The 25,817-nt window shown below is 50.7% G+C and overlaps 1 protein-coding gene across 1 annotated transcript; it reads left to right on the top strand.

Moving 5' to 3' along the window:
• The first annotated feature begins 354 nt into the window (after positions 1 to 354).
• ANPEP (alanyl aminopeptidase, membrane) lies at positions 355 to 25,099 on the top strand. Its single transcript, XM_033167022.1, has 21 exons — positions 355 to 552; positions 3,838 to 4,714; positions 5,824 to 5,966; positions 7,243 to 7,379; positions 7,549 to 7,675; positions 8,818 to 8,972; positions 9,327 to 9,440; positions 10,638 to 10,781; positions 11,122 to 11,187; positions 11,477 to 11,542; positions 14,044 to 14,216; positions 14,430 to 14,506; positions 16,992 to 17,131; positions 19,137 to 19,192; positions 20,269 to 20,416; positions 20,673 to 20,764; positions 21,546 to 21,656; positions 22,610 to 22,777; positions 23,355 to 23,495; positions 23,607 to 23,688; positions 24,539 to 25,099. Exons 2-21 carry the CDS (start codon positions 4,020 to 4,022, stop codon positions 24,686 to 24,688), a joined length of 2,985 nt encoding a protein of 994 aa, XP_033022913.1. The 5' UTR covers positions 355 to 552; positions 3,838 to 4,019; the 3' UTR covers positions 24,689 to 25,099.
• The last annotated feature ends 718 nt before the right edge of the window (positions 25,100 to 25,817 follow it).

Here is a 25,817-nt window from a genome sequence, read left to right as displayed (position 1 = left end):
GCCGCCGGAGCCTGCAGTCAGAGGCCCTGCAAAATGACCCCGAGGATTCCCAACGTCCCCTCCCCAGAAAAGGGACCTCCACTTCCAGGCTTCCCCTTCCTGCTTTCAGCACTCAGGAGCCTCCACCCCGCGCCCCGCTGAAATCCTTTCCAGATGTGACGGTCTGGCAGCTGGAGAGGAGGTGGGCCCGGGGCGTGTGCTAGTGCGTCCAGCGTTGCGGGGCAGAGTTGAAGGCGCAGCAGGAGCCTGGGACAAGTGTGGGATGACAGAGAGCGACTGGCCAGGACAGAGGCAGCCTCCTCGCTCCTTTCCCTCTCTTTCCAAGGCAGTGCTCTCTGTCCCGCCCAGCAGCCCAGGGGTTAAGACGGTGAGGGATCAGCGCAGGGCTGGCTACTTCCTTCGGAGCTTTGGAAAGAGCCCTCTCCTTGTGACTGATTTTGGAGAGAGCAGCCGAGAGCAGGCCAGGCGCCGTGGGCCAGGAGAACGCCCCAGCCTGCCCCAGCTAGGAACTCGGCTGTGAATGGAGCCCAGCCTGGGGATGGGGGCGTCAAGGTGAGTAGGCAAGCGGATCACCCAGCGGATGATGACGATGATGGGGTCTCCGCAAGGCTGACGTGGGCTCTCAGGTCTCTGTGCGCCTGGGCAACCCAGCCAGATAGGCGGGGTACAAAATAAATTATTATTATTATTACTATTCGGAGCTGCAGGAGCAGCCTGGAGAAGGAGCTAGTGTTTATGTGCCCCGGAGCTCTTAAATCAGCGCCCTTTGGGGGGGCCACAGCACTCGCATTTTCTAAATGTTGTTTTTTCATGCAACATCCTTGAACACAGCCTTCGCCAACCTGGTGCCCTCGGCGTCTTTTGGGCTTCCATCAGCTCCAGCTAGCACAGACACCGACATCTGGGGCCAATGAGAGTCGTAGTCCAAAACATCTAGCGGGGAACTGACTAGGGAAGGTGGCTTGAAACATCTTTCTCCCAGGTTTTGGGGAGAAATAAGGAACTTGGGATTTTAAACAAATTTTGGACTGTCCCAAGCCATACATTCCTACTAAGAGGAGAGGGTTCCCACCCCCAATGAGATGTCCTTTGCTCCCCACCCCTCTTTGCCACCCACCCTGCTGTGCCCACCATTTATAGCTTTTTCTTATACGTAAGGAACTGACTGTTTTTCAACTCATAACACATTCTCAATCCTATAAAGCCATATATGGTTTAGGTCCAGGCTGTCTGAATGATCATATTCCCTCATTCAAACCTGAATGGGCCTCATAGGAATGCTTGGTAGGGACGCAGGAGAAGGCCTTCTTGGTGGCTGTCCCTTCCTAGGGAAATTAGACTGGTTTGCTCCTGTGTGTCCTGCTGACAGGTGAAGACTTTCTTCTTCCAACAGGCTTTTGGGAATTGGCTGTTTCTAAGGAAAGCCCTGCTGCTATAATGTTTTTATTGCAATGATATCTCTCTCTGTGTGTTTATTCCATTAATTCTTAATTGTTTTTTAAATGATTGTTAAGTTCTATGTTTTTAGTTGTTTCTACTTTAGCGGTATACTGCCTTGAGTCAAGGTCAGGGAAAAGGTGGAGGAATAATAATAATAATATACAGCCGGCCAATTTTGACACTGTCCTGTGCAGGAGATGGTTAGCTTCTGCCTGCTCCAGGGTTTTGTGGCACCTTAAAGACTAAAGAGCTCGTTTTGTCAGATACATGAAGGATGACCCTGAATTGCAGGCACATATATATGAGGTTGGGAAGGGGGTTGTAAGCAGTGAGCAGGTCAGAAGGAAGTGTTAGGCAAACAAAAAAATGTACAGATGATTATAAGTATTAATAGAGGCCATTCACTCAAAAAGTTCTTGATAACACAGGCATCTTGGCACTCATAAGCCAATCAGCACATGCCATTCATCTAAAAAAAGAACTACCTTTGTCACGGCAAGTGATAGCACTGCACCTTTAATGAACTGCAATTCAGTGGTTTCGTATTGCAGGCCCTTCCTTTGAAACTCCTTTGTATGAGGGTAGCTGCTGCTCTACAGCCAGTTACAGAGTGTCCTGGAAGGAGGAAATGTTCCCCTGCTGATTTTTAGTTATTGCCATTGCTGACACCAGATTTCTGTCCATTTATTCTTCTGAATGGAGACTGGCCTGTTTGTTCCATCCAGACTCTTAGAAAGGCACAGGTGGCAGATGATGACATGCAGATCACACCAGAAGAGGTGAATTAACCCCTCATGTTGCAGACGACACAGTTATGTCCTGTAATAATGTTGTCAGAGTTGTTGATCCTGTAGTAGACATAGTGTACTTAGGCTTTCAAAAAGCTTTTCCTTCACTGAAGGGATTGCGAGGAACCCCAGAAGAATCTCTCGAAAACTAGGTGAAAGGACATTAAAGTGACAAATGTGATTCATTGTAAGCAAAATATGAACACTGGAGGAAACATCTTAACTTAATATATTTGCTTATGGGGTCTGAACCAGCAGTGACTGACCAAGAAACAGATCTTTGGTTTGTGGCAGATAACGTGCTGAACATCTCAACCTATTGTGTGGCAGTTGAGAAAAAGGCAAATTCCAAGCTAATGGCCATTAAGAAAGGGATTAAAATATCAAATATATTCAAATATCTGAAGGGTTATCCCATGGAAGATGGAGTGAGCTTGTTTTCTACCGCTGCAGCGGGTAAGACCAGAACCTATAAAGATTCAAATTACGAGAAATTACAAATTACAAGAAATGAGATTTTGACTAAACATTAGGAATAACTTTCTTTTCTTAAAAAAAAGTTTTTATTAAATGTTCAAATTTTACATTTCAGAATAAACAATTTACATACTTTTATATATCCAATGACTTCCCTTCTTCTCCTTCCATGGTTCATTGTACATATCTTCCATTCCTGGATATTTTGCTATAACCGTTTAAATCAGTTCACCAGTTTTACATTGTTCAAACATTAATCACACTGCTGAATTTATCTTAATACTGCCAGCGTTTTCCGTGGTGTGCAATTATTTTCCATATGTTCAATAAATATTTTCTACTCTTCTTTCAATATATGTTCTTCTTGTTCTCTTATTCTATGTGTTAAACCTGCAAGTTCTGCATATTCTATCTAGCATCCTAAGTTTACAGTCCTCTTTACCTGGAACCTCGCTCACTTTCCAACATTAGGAATAACTTTCTGACAGTAAGAGCTGTTTGATAATGGAAAGGACTACCTCAAAAAGTGGTAGTCAAACCTTCGTTGGTGGTTTTTAAACAGAGGGTTGGGGACTCTTTAGCTGTGATTCCGGCATTGGAGGGAGTTAACTATGATGCTATGAAAAACAAGACTGCCAATATAACAATGTTTTTATTCAAATCTATGGGATGACCACACTTGGAATATACTGCCCATTTCTGGTCACCTCACCTTAAAAAAGCTGTTGTAGAATTGGAAACAGTTCAGAAAAGGGCAATCAAAATGATCGAGGGGGTGGAGCAACATCCCTGTAAGGGAAGATTACTGCGGTTGGGGCTTTGTAGAGAATGTTTAGAGAAAAAGGAAGGAGAGGAAGGAGAGGAATGATAGAGGTATATATGAAATTACACCTGATGTGGCAATAGCATTAAAATCAGACATCATCCAAGTTGAATGTTGGGTGATTCAGGTGATTCCTGCATGGCCTTGGGGTTCCTTCTAACTCCATAATTCTGTGATTCCAGGGCAGACGAAAGGAAGGATTCACACACACACACCCTGCCCCACCCTCCAGGAGTGAGAGAGAGGCAGGTAAAGATTGCATGCACTTTGAAGCTGCTGCCTCTCAGTTCCCCATTAACTCTCTCACAGGGCCAAGGGAAGAAGTTGTCTGCAAGGTTGGGAAGCCTCAGTGACCTTCGCCCACCTCTCAGCTGTTTGATGATTAACTAATGAACCAGGATCACTAAAGCCCCAGAGCCCACATATAAGAGGCCTGCAGGTCCTTGCCTTCTCTTCTTTCTCACAGATTCTCTCTCCTGGCATCTTCAACCATGGCCAAAGGCTTCTTCATCAGCAGGACGCTAGGAATAGTTGGGATCGTTCTTGCGGCTGCCGCTGTGGCCACCATCATTGCTCTGTCAGTTGTCTATGCACAGGAGAAGCAGAAGTCAAGCAATGATGTGTCTGACCCAACCTCATCTAGCTCCAGCTCTACAGCCACTACCACCACCAGAGCTACCGCCACTACCACTACCACCACCACCAGCAGCGCTACCGCCACCCCCACCCCCAGTGCTGCCACCCCCAGTGTCCCTAGCACTACGGCCAACCCAACGGACCCTTGGAATCAAATGCGGCTACCCAAGACCCTTCAGCCCGTGCACTATGATGTCACCCTGCAACCCTTCCTGACCCAGGATGCTCAGGGCCTCTATGTCTTCATGGGCAACAGTACAGTGCAATTTGTGTGCCTGGAGCCCACCGACCTCATCCTCATCCACAGCAAGAAGCTCAGCTACATCGAGCAAGAGGGGAACCTCGTCTCTCTGCGTGGGGTAAACGGGTCCACACCACCAGCCATCTCTCGGACCTGGCTGCAGGTGAACACTGAATACCTGGTGGTGCAGCTCAGTGGAAGCCTCCAGCAGAATGCGTCCTATGAGCTGCTGAGCAGCTTCCGTGGGGAGCTGGCGGATGACCTGGCTGGCTTCTATCGCAGTGAATACGTGGAGGACGGGGTTACCAAGTAGGTGGAACTGTGTGTGTGTGTGTGTGTGTGTGTGGTGGGGTTGGAGTCCCTTCCAACCCTACAGTTCTATGGTTCTATGAAAATGCAGTTCCTGCAGCCAGTCTCCGTGTCTGGGAAGATCTTTGGACAAGCCTGGCAGGGTGCGAGTTGGGGAGGCTATAGACACTGGATTGTGTTAGCAGCATCTGAAGCAGGGGGAGGCCAGAGCCAGCCCCCTCTGCTGCCTGGCACCCACCGGCCCTCAGGACAGGCTGGGCTCCTCCTCCCACCTGGCACCAGGTCACCAACCCTGCCGCTCTGGGGCAGCCACAGAGATCCCTAGCAAGGACCTGGAGGAAAATCCACCCAGAGTGGGACATTACAGCAAGGGGTGATGGTGCGGGTGAAGGCAAGGGACTGTTTAACCCTTCCCTCCCCAGCCATTTGTACACTCCAGAGCTTCTCCTCCCTCCCCACAGCTGCTTTTTTCCTTTTGCAAGTCCCTGCTGTATCCTCCCTAGGGCCTCTGTTGAACCCCAAACCACAACCACAACCTGTTGTTTAGTTTGATGTGGAGGTGCCCCACCCAGGATGGCTGATCTCCCATAGCCCTCTTGCCACCCCTTCCTGCTTGCCTTATGTTGAGAGGAGACCAGTTTACAGGAGATCAAAGTGGGACAGATGTGACTTAGCACCGTTAGCAGGGACCTGGTGCCACTGTGGTGAGTGACTAGGTGGCATTGCTTGAGAGTCTCCAGAGTTGAGCTCTGGGACTGCACCCCCATGAAATCCCCCCCACACCCAGTTCTAGGACAAGATAATGGCCAAATCAGGCCTGGAACTTCTGAGGTTGGGATGGAAGGGGCTGTGCCCCCCACACCCCTGCTCAAGAGCTCCAGGTACTTCCCACCTGCACCCAACTTGCGGAGCTCCACCCACCCCTACCTCCTCCCATGGTGGGTGTTTGCATTGCAACTTGCCTTGAAAATATCTGGGCAGCTAAGAAGCAGGGCAGACCCTGGAAGACACAACCGCCCTTGCCTCAATAAATCAGGAAGACATTGCATGGCAGGTGGGTGGGTAGACCTGGGGGAACATGCATTCACCAGCCTCTGTCCTCCTCCCAGGGTGGTGGCCACAACGCAGATGCAGGCGGCTGATGCCCGGAAGGCCTTTCCTTGCTTTGATGAGCCAGCCATGAAGGCCACCTTCACCATTGTGTTGATTCACCCATCTGACCACGTGGCTCTCTCCAACATGCCTGTGCAGAGTAAGGGGGTGAAAGGAGGGTGGGGCAAAGGGACTCCTCTTGGCACAGGGTGGTGGTGGTGGTGAAACACATCTGCCACTTCCCCCTCCTCAGTTTCCATCTGTGTTCATGACCCCCTCCCTCCTCTCCCAAGAGATTGCTGCTCTCTTTCCCTGCATGGGTAGAAGGGCAGGAGGGGAGAGCCAGACTGGAAGCGGGAGGAGACTGAGGGGGAGGTTTCTGTGCCCACACTGGGTGCCTCTTGCTTCCCACAGGTACTGGATGGTTTTCCCATTATGCAGAGTCTTGAGTCAGGACATGCTTTTTGGGGGGTGGGGTGGGGGGTGGCTCTGTGTCCAGTGGAATGGGGGAGAGAAGTCTTCACCACAAGTTTGGGGTCCAAGAGCTGCTCAATCAGCCTTCCTGAAAGGAAGAAGCCTGTGTGGGAGGAGGGGGGGCGATTTCCCCTGGGAGCTCAAGTACAGAGGTTCACACCAAATTCCCAGACAGAGTGCAAAGAGTCCATTAGGATGCACGCTATATAGGCAGATATGTCATCTTACCTGTCCATCCTCTACCCAATCACCTTCTGCCACTCCAGCACTTCACCCTCTCTCATCCAACCACAACTGACTCAACCCCCCCTTTTTTTTACTGTGCCTGTCAGACCCCTCCTTGTAGGTTATATGGAATTGGTCCCCCCCCCTTTAACAGTCAGTTGTCAGGTTCCTCTTTAACTGGTTCTTCCCAGGCTTGTGGTCAATTCACACTGGCCTCACTATTAATGGGCTTAACAGTAATTCCACCTCAGCCATCACTGTTGGGAGCTGTCCAAAATGTGCTGAGGACGCCGAGTGAGTGGAGGACACCAAATGAGAGAAAGGGAAGCAAGTGAGGGCAACCGGAAAAAAATATGCTGGAGGGAGAGGATCCTGCTTCAGAATGGACTCGGCCACGAGCTAAGGAACTGTGAGAGCAATGCACAGCCTTGACTTCCAGCATTGAGCTGGGTGCTGTCATTTGTGGGCAGGACCCTCCTGCCTCCTCCTTCTCTCTGGGGTAACAATGCCTGTTTGCCTGGTGTTAACTGATGACACCCACAAGGTGAATGGCCACATTCAGTCCAGCAATGTAGTCTACCAACTGCACTGGGATTGGGACCCTTGGACTCCAGAAACTGCAAATGCAGACAAAAATTTAAGGGGTTTTGGAGACAAACAGGGGGCATGGTTGGGTCTTGACGTTGGGCAAGATCAGCAGAGCATGTTTATGGTCTCTTCTCCTCCCCGCATTCTAGGCACCACACAGATGCAGCTGGACGGACAGCCTTGGAACCGGACAGTATTTCATCCCACACTCAAGATGTCAACCTACTTGCTTGCTTTCATCGTCAGCCAGTTTAACTATGTGCATGGAGAACAGAATAATGTCTCGGTAGGCATGGCAGAGGGGGAGACCGCCTCCTTCTTGAGGGCATCGGGAGCTCTCCTTGCTGGGAGGGATTTCTGGGCACCTATTCCAGGCAGGGACCCCAGGCCCTGCTCCCACCCAGGCTTGGTCCTCCGCTGACAATCCTTGCTGAGACATCCCTATCCTGTTTCAGATGCGAATCTGGGGCCGCCCCAAAGCCATTTCAGAGGGCCAGGGAGCCTACGGCATCAGTGTCACTGGACCCATCCTGGATTTCTTTGAGAAGCATTATGCCACACCTTACCCACTGACCAAACTAGGTTGGTGCAGAAGCAGGAGGGAGGGCTGACGCGAGGCTCAGGTGGGAAGCGGGTAGCAGGGGCTGGGGGAGCCTGCAACAGGATCTCAGTAAAGAAGAGAAACCCTTGTCAAGGAAGGTGAAAATGACCTTGGTAAGGTGGACCTTGGTAATATGTTGCCCTGTGCATGGCTAACATTTGATGCCCTCCCCTTGTCTGCTTAAGCCTAGTAAACAAGGAGCAGGCTTTGGGAAGGGCATGCAAAGCTCTGGCAGGGTCCTAGAGCCCTCCTTACTCCTTCTCAAAGCCTGGTGAGTGCTTGCCCAGCTTTAGGAAGGAGGGCTCTAGGAGCCTATCAGAGCCCTCACATCTCCTTCCCCGAAACTGGGCAAGCGATTCCTGGGCTTTGAGAAGACCCTCTCTTTGGCTGTGTGCCCACCTCCGCACCACTCACGCTGCCCTAAATCTGCCTCTGCTCTCATGATTCGTTCCTGCTTATTCTGAAGCCTGATCTCCACTGTCAGAGGCATTAAATGCCTCTGAATGGCAGTTTCTGGGAATCACTAGCGGGGAGAGTTGCTGCTGCTGCTGCGCTCAGGTCCTGCTTCTGGGCATCACATTGAGACATCTGGTTGGCCTCTGTGAGGACAGGATGCTGGACCAGATGGGTCCTCCTGACTGTTCAACTTATGATGTTTCCACAGACCATGGTTAGAGCAACCTAGGATGTTCTGGATGTCTTGGGCTACAACTCCCATCAGCCGCAGCCAGCTTGGCTGTGCTAGAGTACACAATACATCCATGCCGGCTGGGCCTGATGGAAATTAATAGGATCACGGTATGGTAGCTTTGGAAGAGACCCAAAGGCTCGTCTAGTCCAAGCCCCTGCAATGCAGGAATCACAGCTAATCACAGAGGTAGTCCAAGACACCTGGAAGGCAGCAAGGTGGGGGAGCCTTGCTTGGGACTTCAGTTCCCTGTGGTTGAAAGATAGGGCAGGTCTGCAGCCCCTCCAACTCTTTATAGTATGATAGTGCTGTTCACAAGTGGCTTTTAATATACACAGCACTGCTTGTAAAAAGGCCTAGGAGTGACAACTGACTCCCAGCTGTGGAAGCCTGGCTGGTGGTCCCAGCCTGGCTCATGGGACATTCTCTCCCCAGACCAGGTTGCTCTCCCGGACTTCAATGCCGGCGCCATGGAGAACTGGGGGCTGTTGACCTATCGTGAGAACTCCTTGCTCTTTGACCCGCTCTTCTCCTCCATTGGGAACAAGGAGCGGGTGCTGACGGTCATCGCTCATGAAGTGGCCCATCAGGTACTCTCTAAGGGTTTTGGAACCACACGGGCCACTTGAGTGGGGAGGGGGATCTTGCACTTGGGTCTTGTTGATGGGCTTTTCCCTGGGGTACCTGGTTGGCCACTGGGAGATCCGAGTGCTGGACAGGATGGGCTGTGTTCTGGTCTAGCTGCAGGGCTCTTCCCAGGAACCCTTGCTCAATCAACAGACCCTCTTCATTCTCATTGGCCGTTTTCTGAAGCCTTCTCCCAGCCCATGAGGTGATTGTTGGCTGGGCACCTGACACACTTCAAACCCACCCAATACCATGCACTGAGGGAATCTTTGAGGGGGCTTCAAGGCTGACTAACGTCCTGCTTCCCCACCCCCCAGTGGTTTGGGAACCTCGTGACCCTCCGTTGGTGGAATGACCTGTGGCTGAACGAGGGCTTTGCATCCTATGTGGAATATCTTGGTGCCGATGCGGCGGAGCCCGACTGGGATATTGTAAGTTGCTTTTGTGAGATAGAACAGGGCTAGATGGTGCTGGGAGGCTTCTGAGGAATAATGCAGCTCCCGACCCAAGTCCTTCTCAGGCAGCCTGAGCTCTGCAAAGGTAGCTGGCAAAAGGAGAGGGCTGGGTAGTGGGGGGTTTGGGGACATATTCACCCTGGAAACCAAAGATGGCTGTTTCCAAGTGATCTCAAGGTCCCTGGATTTCTCTGAAGGTGCTGATAAGGTCCTTCACGCACTCATTTACAGGCCCAAACAGGGGGTGTGTGTGTGTCATATGGGCCACTTGGCCTGGGCCTCCGATTCCAAAGGGGGCCTCGGTCAGCATATTCACAATCGCTCACCATTATTTAAATGTAAATACTTAAAATAATCATTTTCCCTATGTATTTTTAAAAAGCACTATTATTTATATACTTACTTATTTATAAGACTTCGGAGATCTCCAGGGTAAAAAAAAGGGCCTGTTCTTTTAAAGCACCTTCACCTCACCGCAAGAATTCTGGAAACTGTAGCCTATCCCTCATAGAGCTGCAATTCCCAGCGTTCTCAACAAACTACTGTTCTCAGGATTTTTGTGTGTGTGTGCGTGTGCGTGCCTGCGTGTCTGCGCGCGCATATGCTTTAAATGCATGGTGTACACAGCCCCGGTCTCCCCACAAAACTATAATTTTCATGGCTTCTGAGAATTAAGCTGGCTTGAGAAAGAGAGCTAGCTCAGTTGGAAGAGCATGAGACTCTTAAACTCAGGGTTCAAGCCCCGCATTGGACAAAAAAAGAAAAAGAAAAGAAGAATTCCTGCATTGCAGGAAGTTGGACTGGATGACCCTCATGGTCCCTTCCAACTCCATGATTCTATGAAAATAAACCCACAAAGAGGCAGAGTGTGGATGTGGTCCATGTAGGAGCGAGGGAAGAGCTGGTCTCTTCCCTATGTTGTGGCAATGGTGTGGTTGCCACTGGAAGGGGCTCCCGTGTGGCACAGGAAGAGATCCCAAAGCATGATGGATCCCCTTTCCAGGTAGAAAGGGATGTAAATAGCAGGCAGTGAGCTTGGACTAGGGAGAACCAGATTTGAATCCTTGCACAGCCATAAAGCCTTTGACCAGTCACTGTCCCCCATCACACACTCTTACCTGAGAGCGTTAGTTGTGAAGAAGGACCATTAGATTTTGGGGAACTGATTTGCAGAAAGACCTGATGGTCTCCAGCGAAATGTACCGTGTGATGGCCATTGACGCACTGGCTTCCTCGCACCCGCTCTCCTTCCGCGAAGAGGAGATCAACACACCGGCGCAAATCAGCGAAGTCTTCGACGCCATCGCCTACAGCAAGGTGAGTGTGCCTTGGGTGGTTGGGTCTGGGGGAAGGTAGAGTGCCTGCCTCTCCTCTCTTCCCAGATGGAGAAACTTTGGCTGCAGAGAACTGAATTGGGAGCAGCAGCAGCAGCCGCCGCCACTGCCTCTCCCTTGGTACTTCAAAGCCAAGTCTGGCAGAGGGCCACCCACCTATGAAAAAGTGGTGGTTCCGAGAGGATCAGCTGCATTACTTGGGCTCATGGAATTATTCAAGCCTGGCTTTTGGGATTTATATTTGGGCATGGAACCATGATGGGTGGGAGTGAGAGAGGACATCCTGCAGCCTCTCCCTTCACTGCCCTCTCCTCTCTCCACAGGGAGCTTCAGTCCTGCGGATGCTCTCCGAATTCCTCACTGAGGACCGCTTCAGAAAGGGGCTGCAGGTAAGGCCTGTCTTGGCAAGTGCTGGGTCATTCATAGTGATACCTGCACTGCCTTGGGCTGGCGGTTCCTCTCCCTGCTTTGCCGTGGGGTGGGGTGTGTGGGGTGGGGAGAGACCTGGGTGAGCAAAGGGGAGGGTCTGTGCATTCCCACCTCCCCAGCAAACTCTAATGGAGCAAAGGCAATGTGGGCTGCACACCAAGGAGGCATGGGCTTCCCAAGGGCCCAGTGGCAGCTGGGGTGGGGGTGTCAGTCTCTCTCTCTCTCATTCACCTTCTGTTCTCTCTGCAGTCATACTTTCAGGCATTTGCATATGGAAACACCATCTACGATGACCTCTGGCATCACCTCCAGTTGGTATGTCCACTCGTCCGTCCATTTAAAATGACAGTGGCTGCTTCTAGTTTGGGTGGAAGGGCCATAGCTCAGTGGGAAGAGCATCTGCCTTTCAAGTCAAAGGCTCCAGGTCCAATACCCATTTGTGTCTTCAGGGAGGGGCTGGGAGAGGCTCTTGCCTAAAATCATGGGGAGCCATTGCTAGTCAGTGTAAGCAATACTGAGTTAGGTGGACCAATGCCAATGGTCTGACTCAGTAAAAGACAGCTTCCTGTGTTCCTGGCCAGGCAGTGTCTGGAGGCTACTTCTCTCAGTTGCAGGTGGGGGTGAGCCTTCTTCCAAGGGGGAGGAAGGACTTTCATAGGTCTCCCAACCATTGTTGCATCCTGGTTAGACGATGCTTTGTACAACGTGCTGGTTATACAGGGCTCACCCAGACTTGCCCTTGTCCTGTGGATCTTAGTGGTTTTCCACTTGTCCTGCACTTTCTAGGCACAGGTCTGAGAGGTTTTGCCCTTCTCTTGCTGCTTTCTCACAGAAACCACCCTCTTTAGCAATAGATCGGTGCAAGTATCCACCTGGGAAAAACTCGATTGACGTTTGCTCTGATTTGGCAGTAAAGATTGGTTTCCCTGAGGAAAAGCAGCGGGGGGCAAGGGCAAGTCTGGATGAGTCCATACACACATACACAAGGTTGTTAGACACAAGATTGTTAGCTGTCCTGCATGAAGTTGCCTAATCCATTTTCCAAAGCCCATCCTTATTTATAAGAACACAATTGCTTTTTGTCTTCAGCGAGCAAACAGTCATCCTCTTAGCTAATTTCTGGAATTCTCAGAAACATCTGGAAACTGTGAACACACACACACACACACACACACACACACACACACACACACACACACCTTGGCCAAATATATATTTCCCCTGGCCTTCCTCCAGCCTCTCCCCCCACCCTCGAGGATGGGTTTTCTAGATTCTGGGTTATCTTTGGAGCTCTCATTGAAGCCATTGACCTCCTCAGCAAGCATGCATTTGGCCCTGTGATGCCAGGAACTGAACTCAGGTCTTTGAATGAGCATGGCTTGGCCAAGGCTGGCTGTGCCTTGGTCCAACAGCTGCCTGGGTCTTGGACTTCCCTGCTTCAGGGTGGTTGCATTGATTGACTTCCCTGGGCCCAAATGTCCACTCTGCCCCGTTGGCTCCTTTGCAGTGCAGCTCCCTTTCAGTCCACAATCTCCTTCTTGGGCTTTTTGCTCAGCGCTGCTTCCCTGTGTGTAACAACTTACAGCTGTGCATTTGACACCCCCTGGCACAGCCGTTGCTCAAACCCTGAACTCATTTTTGAATCCTCCTCTCCTGCTGGCATTTTGTTATCAACAGATTTTAAGCACGTCCCCCTATATCAGGGCTGCCAGTCAGCCCATCTCTTGCCCTCCTGCCCTGGGCACTGCCCACTTAGATGGGTGTTAAGTTTGGCTGAAGAGGGAAATCCATAGGATCTGAATATAACTCAGCCTTCTTCTCTTTCTGCTCTGTTCCTGTCATATCCACCACCCCATGATCTTCACCCTTCCTGCTTATTTAATTGGCTCTTTTCTCTCTTTTCTCCACCTCCTCCCCCCAGCCCGCTCTCTGCTTTTGCATATTCCCTCAAAGGTTGCCTCTTCTTCCAGGCCTTAGGTTTTCGGCTCCCACCGTTCTCTTCTCCAGCTGCAGGAGCCTCAGTGACCATGACCTGCTTCCATTTCTCTTTGCCACCCTTTTCCCTCCTTCAGTCGCATCTCTCACTGTTGAAGTTTAGACTGCAAGCTGCTGGGGGCAGAGGCTTTCCTTTCCCTTGCTTGTGATGCTGAACAAGTCAGTGTCTCCTGTGCTAAATACCGGACCAACTTCATTCTCCAGAGAGGGAGGGAGGGAAGAAGAGAGCTTTTCATGGTAGCTTTTGTTCTTGGGCACTCTTTGCTTTCTGGCATGTGACCTTTTGCCAACAGCCCCCCTCCCTTTCCTTCTGCCTCTGCACACGACTTGATGGAGGAGGAACAGCTCCCTTATACCAAGTCAGAGTCTAGGTCAATCAAGTTCAGTATTGTCTACACTGACTGGCAGCAGCCCGCCAGGGTTTCTAGGAGGAAAGTCTCTCCCAGCTGAGGATTGAACCCGGGACCTTCTGCATGCAAATCAGATGCTGAGCTTTGCCCTTTCCCCTTAAATATTACCTTTGGGATTTTCAACAGAACTGGGTTATTTCCTGGTTGTCCGTCCATAGCTATGAGGGCTAAACCCTTATGTGGGGTTGGAGGGCTCAGCCCTAGGAAGGGCACCTTGAAGCAGCATGGAGTTTTGGCAAGGGGTGTGTGACTGTGGCCAGAAGCCACAGCTGAATGTTTTGCATTGATTGCATCTGATGAAGCTTATGATGCCATCATGCGTTTGGTAGGCTTTACATTGCCACAAGTCTCCTTGATTGTTTTTTTTGCTATGAATCCCTGTGCCTTATCAACACTCCCTCCCTTGGACAGGCAGTAGATCAAGACAGGTTTGAACTCCCTGGCACAGTCAAACAAATCATGGACCGGTGGACCTTGCAGATGGGCTTCCCAGTGCTGACTGTGGACACCGCTACTGGGAGCCTCACTCAGAAGCATTTCTTGCTGGACCAAACATCTAGTGTTGACCGACCCTCAGAATTCAAGTAAGTAGGGAGCCCTGAGCCACATCCTGTCCAGAAAGTCCTGAAGCAAAGAGTGTGCTTGTGTCCAGAGCATTGTGGCCATTGGCAGTTCCTGGCAGGGCATCACTAGACTCCCCAACCAGAGCACTCTCCTCCTCCTCCTTCTTGGAAGCCAAGAGACCTTTTGCTTGATTCAGGACAAGGGAGGACACACCTGTCTGTCTCTTTCTGCAGCTACACCTGGATCGTCCCTGTCTCCTCGATGAAGTCAGATAATGCAATACCCTTGTACTGGCTCACAAACTCAACAGGTACCCTTCACTGCCACCATCTACCCAGCTTTACCATGATGTCACTGGGATTATTATTGCATTCAACTTACTTTTATTCAAAATACGCCCACTGAAATTCATGGCCATAGCTAACTGAGGACCATTAATTTTCAAAGAGTAAAAGTTTGTTGAATACAACTTCTTCTTCTTCTTCTTCTTCTTCTTCTTCTTCTTCTTCTTCTTCTTCTTCTTCTTCTTCTTCTTCTTCTTCTTCTTCTTCCCCTCCTCCTCCTTTAACACATTACCCACCCCTTCACCAACAGGCCCCAGGGCAGCTTACAACTATTCAATATTCAATATTTAAAATAGCTAATTTGCAGTCACAGGAGTAGGGCAGGTCCTGAAAACATGTATCTTGGGTGTGAGTTCATCTTCAGCATACAAGCTATTCAATGAAGGTACCAGTCAGGCACACTTATGGTATGTGGGGAGGGGATTTCACAACTTAAGGGATCCCACAGAGAATGCCTTCTTCCCCCAGGTGTTCAGATCCGCAGGCCCAAAGGAGGCCTCGTGGGAGTGGTTGGGTGCAGGATGACAAAGAAGGATGTCCAAAACACCAGAATGATCAGTTCTAGTGTTTTATTAAGAAGAAGGGTGTAGACTTGCAGAAAATCAGCAAGCCAGGTCTCCTAGTCTTTACAGACGTGGGACGAGCATCTCAGCAAGGGGACAGATTGTCTTCACCCAAGCAAACATTCATACATTTTTTTATACACAAAGCAGCATATGTCACTTTGTCTAGGACTTCTCATCGCTTCACCTGACTGGAGAAGGCCACAGGTGGCAACTACCCAAATCTTACAGATAGTTCCCCTTTCTGGGCTCAGAGCCCAGCACCCGAACCCCGTAGATAAGGATAACATCAAAGCAAGCCAGTTAGCAAAAAATATAAACATATATGAGTTCGTTGCTACAACAACTACCAATTAATTATGGGGCTATCTTGACTACTGAGATGGTGTTTGCAGAGCATCCAGAACAGTTCACCTTTGGTTCAACACACAGGGCTGCCACCCCCACAAATTTCTGAGGGTGGAGGAACTACCAAGAGGGCCCTCTCTGCTGATCTTAGCACCTGGGAGGGTCTGTAGGGAAGGCTATATTAGGCCTTTCAGACCAAAGTACTATTTCACCCCAACCTTGCAAGATGGTTGCTTGGTTGAGGCTTTTAAGTAAGTTTTGTGGTCAAGTAGGCAAAGGTTGCACCATACTATTCCCTGGCTAGCTAGAGAAGAGGGGCAGCCATCCCCATTGCCAAGAGGGAAACTTGCCCCTGCTCTCTGTTTCCCTTCAATGGTCTGCGTCTGCCTCGTATTCATTTGACTGGGTGACTTGGTCCACCTTTCTAGCCATCTTTCCTGGAATCACACTATGTAGCTGGGCTACTCCCCCCCCCCATTTTTTAAAATTAATTTTCTCTTAAAAACATATAACACAATACACAACAATACAAAGACAAAAACATACAATCATAACTTTTCAAACCCTATTTAGCCATTCATCTTGGGTAGACTTCCCCAAATTCCCTTCTTCCTGATCTTCATTTTATATAATCTTTGGCAATTTTCTTCATTCTATTTTCCTTATCAATTTGCTTATTATTATTATTATTATTATTATTATTATTATTATTATTATTATTTACAATACAAATATTTACTGCAATAATACATTCTAAATCATTATTCTCTAACATTTACATTATTTATTTTTTACCTAATCATCAGATTCTATTTTCATTGATTCTTCAATTCCAATTACTTATTTTTACAATACAATTAATCCAAACTTTATTTCCCTACTACCTCTTCTTCAATTCTAAGGATACCTCTACCTCTCTAAAATTCTACAACATCCAACATTTTATCTTCTTCTTTAATCTTAATCTAACTATCCCCTCCTCTGGTCACATAGCCCCCCAGTCTAATCGGCAAGTCTCATAAGTCAGTCCTTTTTTCCAACCCGGATTATCCAATAGCCTTTTACATCCTATTTATCCTCACCCCACTCCCTTCCTGGTATTCCTTGCCTCCCCAAGTCCTTTTTCCTCCCCCTGTTGCCCCACGTATACCATCATTCCCCCCCCCCTTCCTTGCTGTCCCTTATATATCCTCAAACCTCCCATTTTGCTCTCCCCTCTCGGCTGCACAATGGAAATATTATACAGTACTTCTTGTTTAATTTTCTCTCTTTGCTCTTCATGAACCCTTGGGCTCTCACTCCAACGGTTCTCCAATTTTTCTTCTTTCTGAACAATAAGCCTCTCACCCTCTTAAAGTCCTTCCTTTTTTCCACCTTCCTTTAGTAATTGCACTAGGTTTTCCGTCTGTGCGAAGGGGATATTATACAGTAATTCTTGTTGATTTTTCTCTCTTTGTTCTTTGGCAGGGGGAAGGGAGTTGGCTCTGGAGAACGGGTCTCTCTAGGGCACATGCAAGGTCACTCCTCTCTCTTTTTGCAGCTCAGAACTCCAACTTCTCAACTGGGGCTGATCCTAACACATGGCTGCTCCTCAACATTAACGTCACAGGATATTTCCGGGTAAACTATGACCAGGAGAACTGGGACAGGCTCCTGAACCAGCTGAAGACACACCACCAGGTAACCACAGGCCTGGACTCCCTTCTCCCCTTCTCTACACAACCAGGGTCCCATTCACCTGAACACAGCCAGGAGCCCAGGCAGGTCTCCCATCTTCCTCCAGTTCAACTTCTTCAAGTTCTAACTGGAGAGTCTGTGAGGCAAAGGCTTCTTCCCCCCCATGCCCCCGCAGCCCTTGAAATGCCATTCGCTTCGGTGACTGATGGAGGTGTGTGTGGGGGGGAATACTGTTCCTGACTCAGTATTATTTATTTATTTCATAAAATTTATACACTACTTGATTGTAAAAAAACACACACACACCATCAAAGCGGTTTATAAAAGGTAAAACAGTAAAATCAAGGGTGGGAGGGAATTATTCCACTGAAAATGGCTCCCAGAGTGGCTGGCAACAACCAGTAGTACTATAAGACTGACTTTGCTCTCAGGGTTACAATCTAAGTGACATAGCACAAAAGGAAATGGGCTGTTTCAGACAGACTGTGAGCCCCAAACCAGGGACTGGTCCACAACTCTGAACCAGCAGGAAATGTCAGCAGTGTTCTGCCTTCATCATGAGTCTCGGGTGAATGTGGGAACCTGGCCATGCAAGGCGGGTGGGGTGGGGCTCCCCTATGGCTGGACTTGGCTTGGTCTAGCACAGAGGTTTTCAACCTTTTTGAGTCCACACAGCTCCCTTCACTAACAACAGTGCATTCTTTCTCTGGCACCCCTGTGGGGCTCAGGAGCCCAGTTATGTCACCCCTTGTCTGCAGAGCTGGCGGCCTCTCACCCTTTTTCACACACCCTCCCTTGTGGAGCATTCCCCCTCAGCCTCGTCTCAGGGCAGCTGCTGTTGCCATGCCTGGTCTCTGAGCTGCCCCCACCCCAAAGAGAGGTGTCTCCCAGAAGCTTAGAGCCAGGGCTGCTACAACAAAGAGCTGTGCAAGCTTTTGGGAGGCAGAGACGTAAGAGGCAGGGGCGTCGCTAGGGGGGTGCGGTGGGGGCGGTACGCCCCCGGGCGACAGGGGCCACAAGCGGCGGGTGGGGGCGACAAGCGGCGGGTGGGGGCGACAAGCGGCGCCCCTCCCGCCACTCCCCAGGCAACGCCGGTCACCCCGGGAGCAGCAGCGCTGCACGGATGGGGTGCTCCCTCGGCCGTGCGCTGCTGCTCCCGGGGCGACCGGAGCGAGCGGCGGCGCATGGGGGTGACAAGCGGCAGCCCCTCCCGCCATTCCCAAGTGCTGCCGCTCCCTCCGTCACCCCAGGAGCAACAGCGCACGGCCGAGGGAGCACCCCGTCCGTGCAGCGCTGCTGCTCCCGGGGTGACCGGCAGCGTGGGGAGTGGCAGGAGGGGCCGGCGCTTGTCAGCCCCACGCGCTGCCGCTGGCTCCGTCCCCCCGGGAGCAGCAGCGCACGGTGTGTGCGGTGCTGCTGCTCCTGGGGCAACGGAGCGAACGGCGGCACGTGGGGGTGACAAGAGGCAGCCCCTCCCACCATTCCCACGCGCTGCCGCTCCCTCCGTCACCCTGGGAGCGGCAGCGCACGGCCCGACGACGGAGTGCACCTGCACGCGCAGGCGCACTCTGTCATCGGATCGCCGCTTCCACAGCCTCCTTTTGAGCCGGAGAGCTTAAAAGCGAGCTCTTCGGCTTAAAAGAGGGCTGCAGAAGCGGCGCCGGCACCCCCGGAAAAGCCCTGGGGGCGGAGCGCCGTGACGTCACAATGTGATGTCACGACGCCCCGCCCCCGGGGCGTTTCCTTTGCCGCCCCGGGTACCGCGGAGCCTTACTCCGCCACTGGTAAGAGGGCATCAGAGGAGGGAGGAAAGGAAAGAGGGACAGAGGCCAGTGTTGCCTGCGACACCATTGAACATCTTTCAAGGCACCCCAGGGTGCCACAGCACACTGGTTGAAAACCACTGGTCTAACATTTCAGCTCCCTTCCTGCCCTCACCCTTTCCTACCAGCCTGCCCCTCCCTTCTGTTCCTCCCATCCTGACCAGCAGCTTCTGCTTCTTTTCCAGAAAATCCCAGTTCTTAACCGTGCTCAGCTGATCGATGACTGCTTCAACCTGGCCAGGTGAGACTTTGGGTTACCTACAGCTCCCCTGTATCTGGGAGTCACTAATCTCCATATACACCCGCAACCCCATTTAAGCCAAACCTCTGTCCAAGTGCCCCCTGGTGGCACATGAGGATACAGCAGGGTTCTTGTGCTGCTTGAATGCAGAAGTGGCTATTGTTGGTGCTCTCAGGTCCAAACTGCCTGGTCCTTCCTGGGCTGGCCTCTGGAACCGGGGAGCCAGTCTGGGGTTGACACACATACTCATGTGGAGTGTGCATGCTCTGATTTTTCCAAGACACCCAGGCTTACTGCTGCTCCTGTGTAAAATCAAAAGAGTGTGAGATGCCAGAGCTTGTCTGCCCAGATATTTCCCCTTGCAAAGGTCCATTGGGTCCCCTAGTAGTGAAAACAGGGCACTTTGCCCATGCTCAGGAGCTTCACATCTTCCTGGGCCAGTCTTCCACATCCTGATGCCTCCAGATGTTTTGTATTACGGGCACTTTCAGACTGTTGCAGCTTTTGCATGGGATTCAGTCACACCTTTGCAAATTTGGATTGCCTCATTATAGTTGGCTGGGAGTTTTGCACTACCAAAGCTGCTCTCCCAAAAGAAACAGGCTTTTTGCAAGAAGGGAAGTGACAAGGAAACAAGTAACTGCACATTTATTCAAAATTCAGTGTAAACTATTTAATTTAATCCATTTCACAAAATGGATGGACTTTGAACCAGTGATACCAGCTTTTCAAATTCTGATAGCCATTTACACCTCCAGCACTCACTTAACCCTAACCCCTTGCCTCTTAGTACCCCCTAGGCAATCCTCCTCTCCCTCATTGGGAACCACTGGTCTAAAACACCTGGAGGGCTCTAGGTTGCAAAAGACTGCATAAGTCTCACTGCTGGCACTGCAAACAGGACTCCGGGTTAGGTTTTGATCCAAGAATTGTGGGGGTGGGGTGGGGGTGGGCAATGACTTCATGTGGTCTTGGTGGCCTTAAATGCAGGGCTGCTGAACTGTGCAGGGGAGGGGAGGGGCCCCACCAGCCTGCTCCACACACACCCTCCACCCAAAGCGGTCTCAATCTTCCAGGGCAAATTACACCAGCACGGAGCTGGCCCTGAACACCACCCTTTACCTGGGGGAGGAGAGAGACTACCTGCCCTGGAGTGCAGCACTCAGCAACCTGGGCTACTTCCAGCTCATGTTCGATCGCAGCCAGGTGTATGGGCCCATGCAGGTGAGCTCTGGTCATGGTGGGCATGGGTGGGGGTTCCAGGGACGAGGGGCGCCAGGTGGGCTTGGAGGGAGGAGGAGAGAGTGTCACTCCTGCACCCTCTGAAAGCTCCCCCCTACAAATGGGGAAGGGCATTTCCAGTCTAGTGCTAATCAGGGGTGGAGTTGGGCAGGGGGCTAAAAGGCAGGCATCGACCCATTTCTTTCTTAGAGAGAACGTTGCCTAATGACTGCTGCGTTGTTCTCCTCTCCCTCTGCAGAAATACATCCAGAAGCAGGTCACTCCTCTGTTCGATTATTATAGGAACCTCACCGATAACTGGACCAAAATCCCGGCTGGCCTGATGGACCAGTGAGTTTCCTTGGAATGAGGAGAAGGTGTCGGGGGGAGGGCACTGGAGGGGGTAGGCTGGGGTTGACAACTGGCCTGGTTGGGGCAGGAGAACCCTCAAAGAAGGGGCTGAGCAGGTTTGGCTAATCTTACTGGCCAACTATCTCTGCAATGCAGCACCAGGTGGGGGGCTATGTTGCCTCTTGCGTCTCTTTCCAGCTCTCACTTTGGGCCTGGGCAGGGGGGAGGTGAGAAGATAAGCCTCCATCCCATCATTTCACAGTGGCAGGGGAAAAGGCTGAGACGCTTCCTCTGTGCCCGAGGAATGGTGCTCCATGCTGGGAACACACTGTGCTTGGGATTTCCAGGTCCAAGCTGCAGCCAGGAGGCCTCCTGGGTTGCCTTTCTCTCTAGCTCCAAGTCATAGAATCACCAAATTGTAGAGCTGGAAAGGACCCAAGCTTTATGGGGAATGGTTGAAGGAACTGGGTAGGTTTAGCCTGGCAAAGAGGTGACTGACAGGAGATATGATAGCCATCTTCAAATACCTTAAGGGCTGTCGCGTGGAAGACGGAGCAAGCTTGTTTTCTCCTGTTCTGGAGGGTTGGTCTCGAAACAATGGCTACAGGAAGGGAGATTCCGACTAAACATCAGGAAAAGCTTTCTGACACTAAGAGCTGTTTGACAGTGAAATGGTATCCTTCAGGAGGTTGTGGACTCTCCTTCCAACTCCAATATTCTATGGTTATATGACCTCAAGGTTCATTAAGTCCAACCCCCTGAGTTTCCTTTCCCTGCCCAGGTACAACGAGATCTCTGCCATCAGCACAGCCTGCTCCTTTGGCATCTCTGAGTGCCAGAACTTCGCCAGTGACTTGTTCAACACTTGGATGAATAACTCCAACAATAACCCGTAAGTGTTTGTGGTTGTGCCTGAATGGTCCAGGGCAAACCACTGGGGAGCCCCCCACCCCTTGAGCAGGCTGGTTTGGGGTCACATCCACACCAAACAATGAAAGCACATTTGTAGAACTTTAACAGTCACTGCTTCCCCCGGAAAATCCTGGGAATTGTAGTTTACCCCTGAGAGAGCTATGATTCCCACTCCCCTTAAGAAACTACAGTCCCTACGATTCTTTGCAGGAAGCCACATGCTTTAAGTGTACAGTGTGGAAGTGACCCTCGCTTTTTCCAAATGTAAAGGTTGCAATCAGATAATCATTTCCAGTAACTCCCACTGAGCACAGAGAGATTTACCTCCAAGTAAGCATGCACACGGTTGCATCAGAGAGGCAAATCCTCTAGATCAAAGTGTAACAGCAGTGCCTTTTTAGGCCAGTCAGACAATATTGCATCTCTGTTTCATTTTGCAGAGAAAGTCCACTCCTGCAGGATCTCAGGACACAAGAGTGATCCGTGTGTCCTCAGCTGCTGCTTTGCCAGCTAATCATAAATGTAGTTTATTTATTTAGCAAGTTTTATATGCCGCTTAATAAAAACAAATACATTTCTAAGAGTGGTTTGCGGAATAGTATTATTATTGTTTATTTACATCCCACTTTTCTCCTGGACCAGTACTCAAGGCGGCTTACAAATAAAAACTATGGAATAAAGATAAAATAGAAGAACTAAAAATCAACTAAACACCAATAAGATTAAAACAATATATATAAAAATAAATCCATCAAAAATAGGATCTGTTAGTAACAGCAATAAAATAGTAGCATAAAATATTCACTGGGGTGTAAATGCAAAAAAAATAATATCGATATCTTAAGGGTGTAAAATGAGTATTTTAAATCGTAAAACAGAAAATTTAATTAAAATTATGCAAAAAATGAATAGTGTCTTCATTCTCACCTTCAGGATCCCTCCCAACCTGCGCTCTGCCATCTACTGCAGTGCCATTTCTACAGGTGGGGAGGAGGTCTGGGACTTTGGCTGGCGGATGTTCCTGAATGCCACCGTGGTGTCTGAGGCTGACAAGCTCCGTTCTGCTTTGGCCTGCAGCAAGGAGCCCTGGATCCTCCAGAGGTGAGGTGGCCCCAGCCGGACAAGGCCCTTGTAGGGTGGAGGTGGGGATGGGGAGGATGCGCAAGGCTTCTTCAGAGCCTAGGGACGAGCAGGGGCCAGCCTTCCTCTGGTGCTGGGGGCCAGGCCTGTGGCCCCCTCTCCCCTGGGAGATGCACTCCCAGGAAGCCAGCAGCAAGGGGGAGATGTGGTCTTCGAGGACTGAATAAGGTGGAGTGAGGGCCAGGCTTCAGCCAGTGGCGCCAACTGGGGCCTGCCTTCGCTGCGATGGGATGACGTTGCAGCGCAGTGTGAGCACATGTGCTCCAGAGCCACAGCAACACCTGAACCAGGGCCTGAACCTCCACCGTGGGGTCTCTGTCTGCCACACGGTCTCCACCCGCAGCTGCAGCGGGCCCCAACACAGGCCCATGGCAGAGGTGCAGGCCCTGGCCCAGTCGCCGCTGGGGTGCCTGAATGCCAAAGGTCAGGCAGCGGTGGTGGGGGGTGTGAGGTTTTGTGGGTACCCAGGCCCCCGGGGTCCCCTGGAGTTGCCGCCAGTGGTGGCAGCTCAAGAACCTACCCCCATCTGGTTCCACAGGTACCTTGAGTACTCGCTGGACCCCACGAAGATCCGCCGCCAGGATGCCACGTCCACCATCATCAGCATCTCCCGTAACGTGGTTGGGCAGGGCCTTGTGTGGGACTTTGTCCGGGCCAACTGGAAGACGCTTTTTAACCAGTGAGTGGGGTGATTTGAGCTGGTGACAGGGGAGGGGCATTGGTTGTGTGTGTTTGTGTGTGCCCAGGCTCACCCTCTCCTCCCTTTGCCCCCCCCTACCCACCGAACCAGGTACGGCGGAGGCTCCTTCTCCTTCTCCAACCTGATCCAGGCGGTGACGCAGAGATTCGCTTCCGACTTTGAGCTCCAGCAGGTAAGGACCGTATACAGTCGGAGGAGCAGGAGGGAAGCCTGTGCAGAGTGTGGGTGGGGGGCAAACACCTTGATGAACCAGAAGCCATGACTGTTCGCAGGCCACCCAAAGGATGCCAGGCACTCCTCAGAACACCCAAGGCTTGGTGGGGTGCTGGAAAGACTGCCCCATGGATCTGGGCCACAGCCTCCCCCAATTCCAGACCACCACACCTGTCCTCCACTTGTTTGAAGTGGGGGCTTCCAACCTGCCCTGGGCAGCCCACACTTTAATCAATAAGGGTTATAGTGTAAATTAAACAACTGACTTTTAAAAACCAGGATTTTTTTATAAGGGGCTGATCAGGTGAATTGCACGTCCATCTCTCCCCCCCCCCCCCCCGCTTCACCCCTGTGGCTACGGTTATGTTCATTCCTTTTCTTATTAAATGTATTCCTTGCCTCTCACTAGCAGGTCCCAGGGCAGGTTGCAACAATTTAAGATTAAGTGTTAAGTGGGTCAATTCTTTAAGCAACAAAATGGGTTCTTTTCTATATGGGTTGCTCCCGTAGCAAAGGATGGTGTTGGTTACCCCGGTGTAATGCACATAGCACTTTTTAGTTAAAAATCCACAATTGCTTGTTTATATCCCACCTCCCCTCCAAGGTGAAATATACGTAAATGTGATAGATAATTCCTCTGCACAACCACCCTGCAAGGTAGGTTAGGCTGGGAGTGGCCCCCAAGGTCGTCCAGTGAGCTTCATGGCTGAGTGGGGGGGGGGAGGTGGATTCGAACCCAAGTCACCCAGGTCCTAGTCCAGCATTCTGACCATGACAAACCCCTGCCTGCTTTCTCTCCCTCCCGGCAGCTGCAGCAGTTCAAGGCAGACAACGCGGATGTGGGCTTTGGCTCGGGGACACGAGCACTGGAGCAGGCCCTGGAGAAGACGAAGGCCAACATCCAGTGGGTGGCTGTGAACAAGGAGCCTGTCCTGAAGTGGTTCCAGAGCCAGCTGTGAAGGTCTGGGGGAATCAGGCTGGAGTAGTCCGCAAGCAGTTTTGCTGCCTGTCTTTCCACGGTGCTCCCCCCTTTACTGCCAAAGCTGTCTCTTCTCCCCCATCCTTCTGTTAGCCTCGTCCCACTGAAGAGGCCTGGCCACGTCCACCACCCCCAGATTCCTTTCTGCCCTGGGGCAAACGTGCCACGCTTGCTTCTTTGCACTGCCCAGAAGCCTCTTCTCTTGCACTGCCTGTTTCCACATCTGCCTCAGGGGTCCTGGGAGGGGGGAGGGAGGGGAAAGAGAGAGGGGTCCCCCTCTCGACCATGGTGATGTCCCCCCGCCCAGAAAGCTCTGTATATTTTTATACCCCATACTTTATAAATTTTTAAACCCTAACTTTATAAATTAAAAATAGTATCCTGAATTATATGCCCAGGCTATTCTTTACTTTATCACTGGGGGAGGGTTCTCTGTAGCTCTGTGTATCCCCCCCCCCAATCTTTGTGAATTGAAAGAGAACAAGTCTTTGGGGTTGGGGAGTGGGAAAGAGAGAGAGAGAGAGAGAGAGAGAGAACCTAAATCAGTGGTTCCCAATTTTTTTTCCAGGCCACTTTCCCTTGGTTCTATAAACTCATCCCCAGTGCCCCCTGCTCTACCCTATAAAAGCTGCTTGCACTACCCACTTAGGAAGATAACAACACAATAAAATTCAAAGCAGTAACAATTAATTGCACATTTATTCAAAATCCAAGTAAAATCATTAAGTTTAATTAATTCAACAAAGTGGATGGATGAAATTGATCCGGTGTAACCAGCTTTTCAGAGCCTGATAGTCATTTACACCACCAGAACCCTGGCTGCCTCTTGCCTGGGGAGGGTGCAGTTCTGCCTACTTTGGGAACCACTGGTCTAAAACATACAAAGATAACCTTGGATCCAAGCAAGAAGACTGCCGCTTATAAATCATACAAGGTTTTTGGTTGTTTTTTTGCTACTTTTGTGTGGCCTTGTGGATCCTCACAACAACCCTGTGAGGTAGGGCAATGGCCGGACAGAGAGGGCTCAATGAGTTTGTGGTTGAGCATAGGTTTGAAGAACCCAGCAGGTCCCTGGGGGCCAAGTCCCCAACTGCGCTTGCTGCAGTCAG

This window comes from Lacerta agilis, chromosome 13 (assembly GCF_009819535.1).
Source record: "Lacerta agilis isolate rLacAgi1 chromosome 13, rLacAgi1.pri, whole genome shotgun sequence".
Taxonomy (NCBI): Eukaryota; Metazoa; Chordata; class Lepidosauria; order Squamata; family Lacertidae; genus Lacerta; species Lacerta agilis.
The sequence above is the reverse complement of the archived record's forward strand: the minus strand, read 5'-3'. Positions and strand labels throughout refer to the sequence as shown.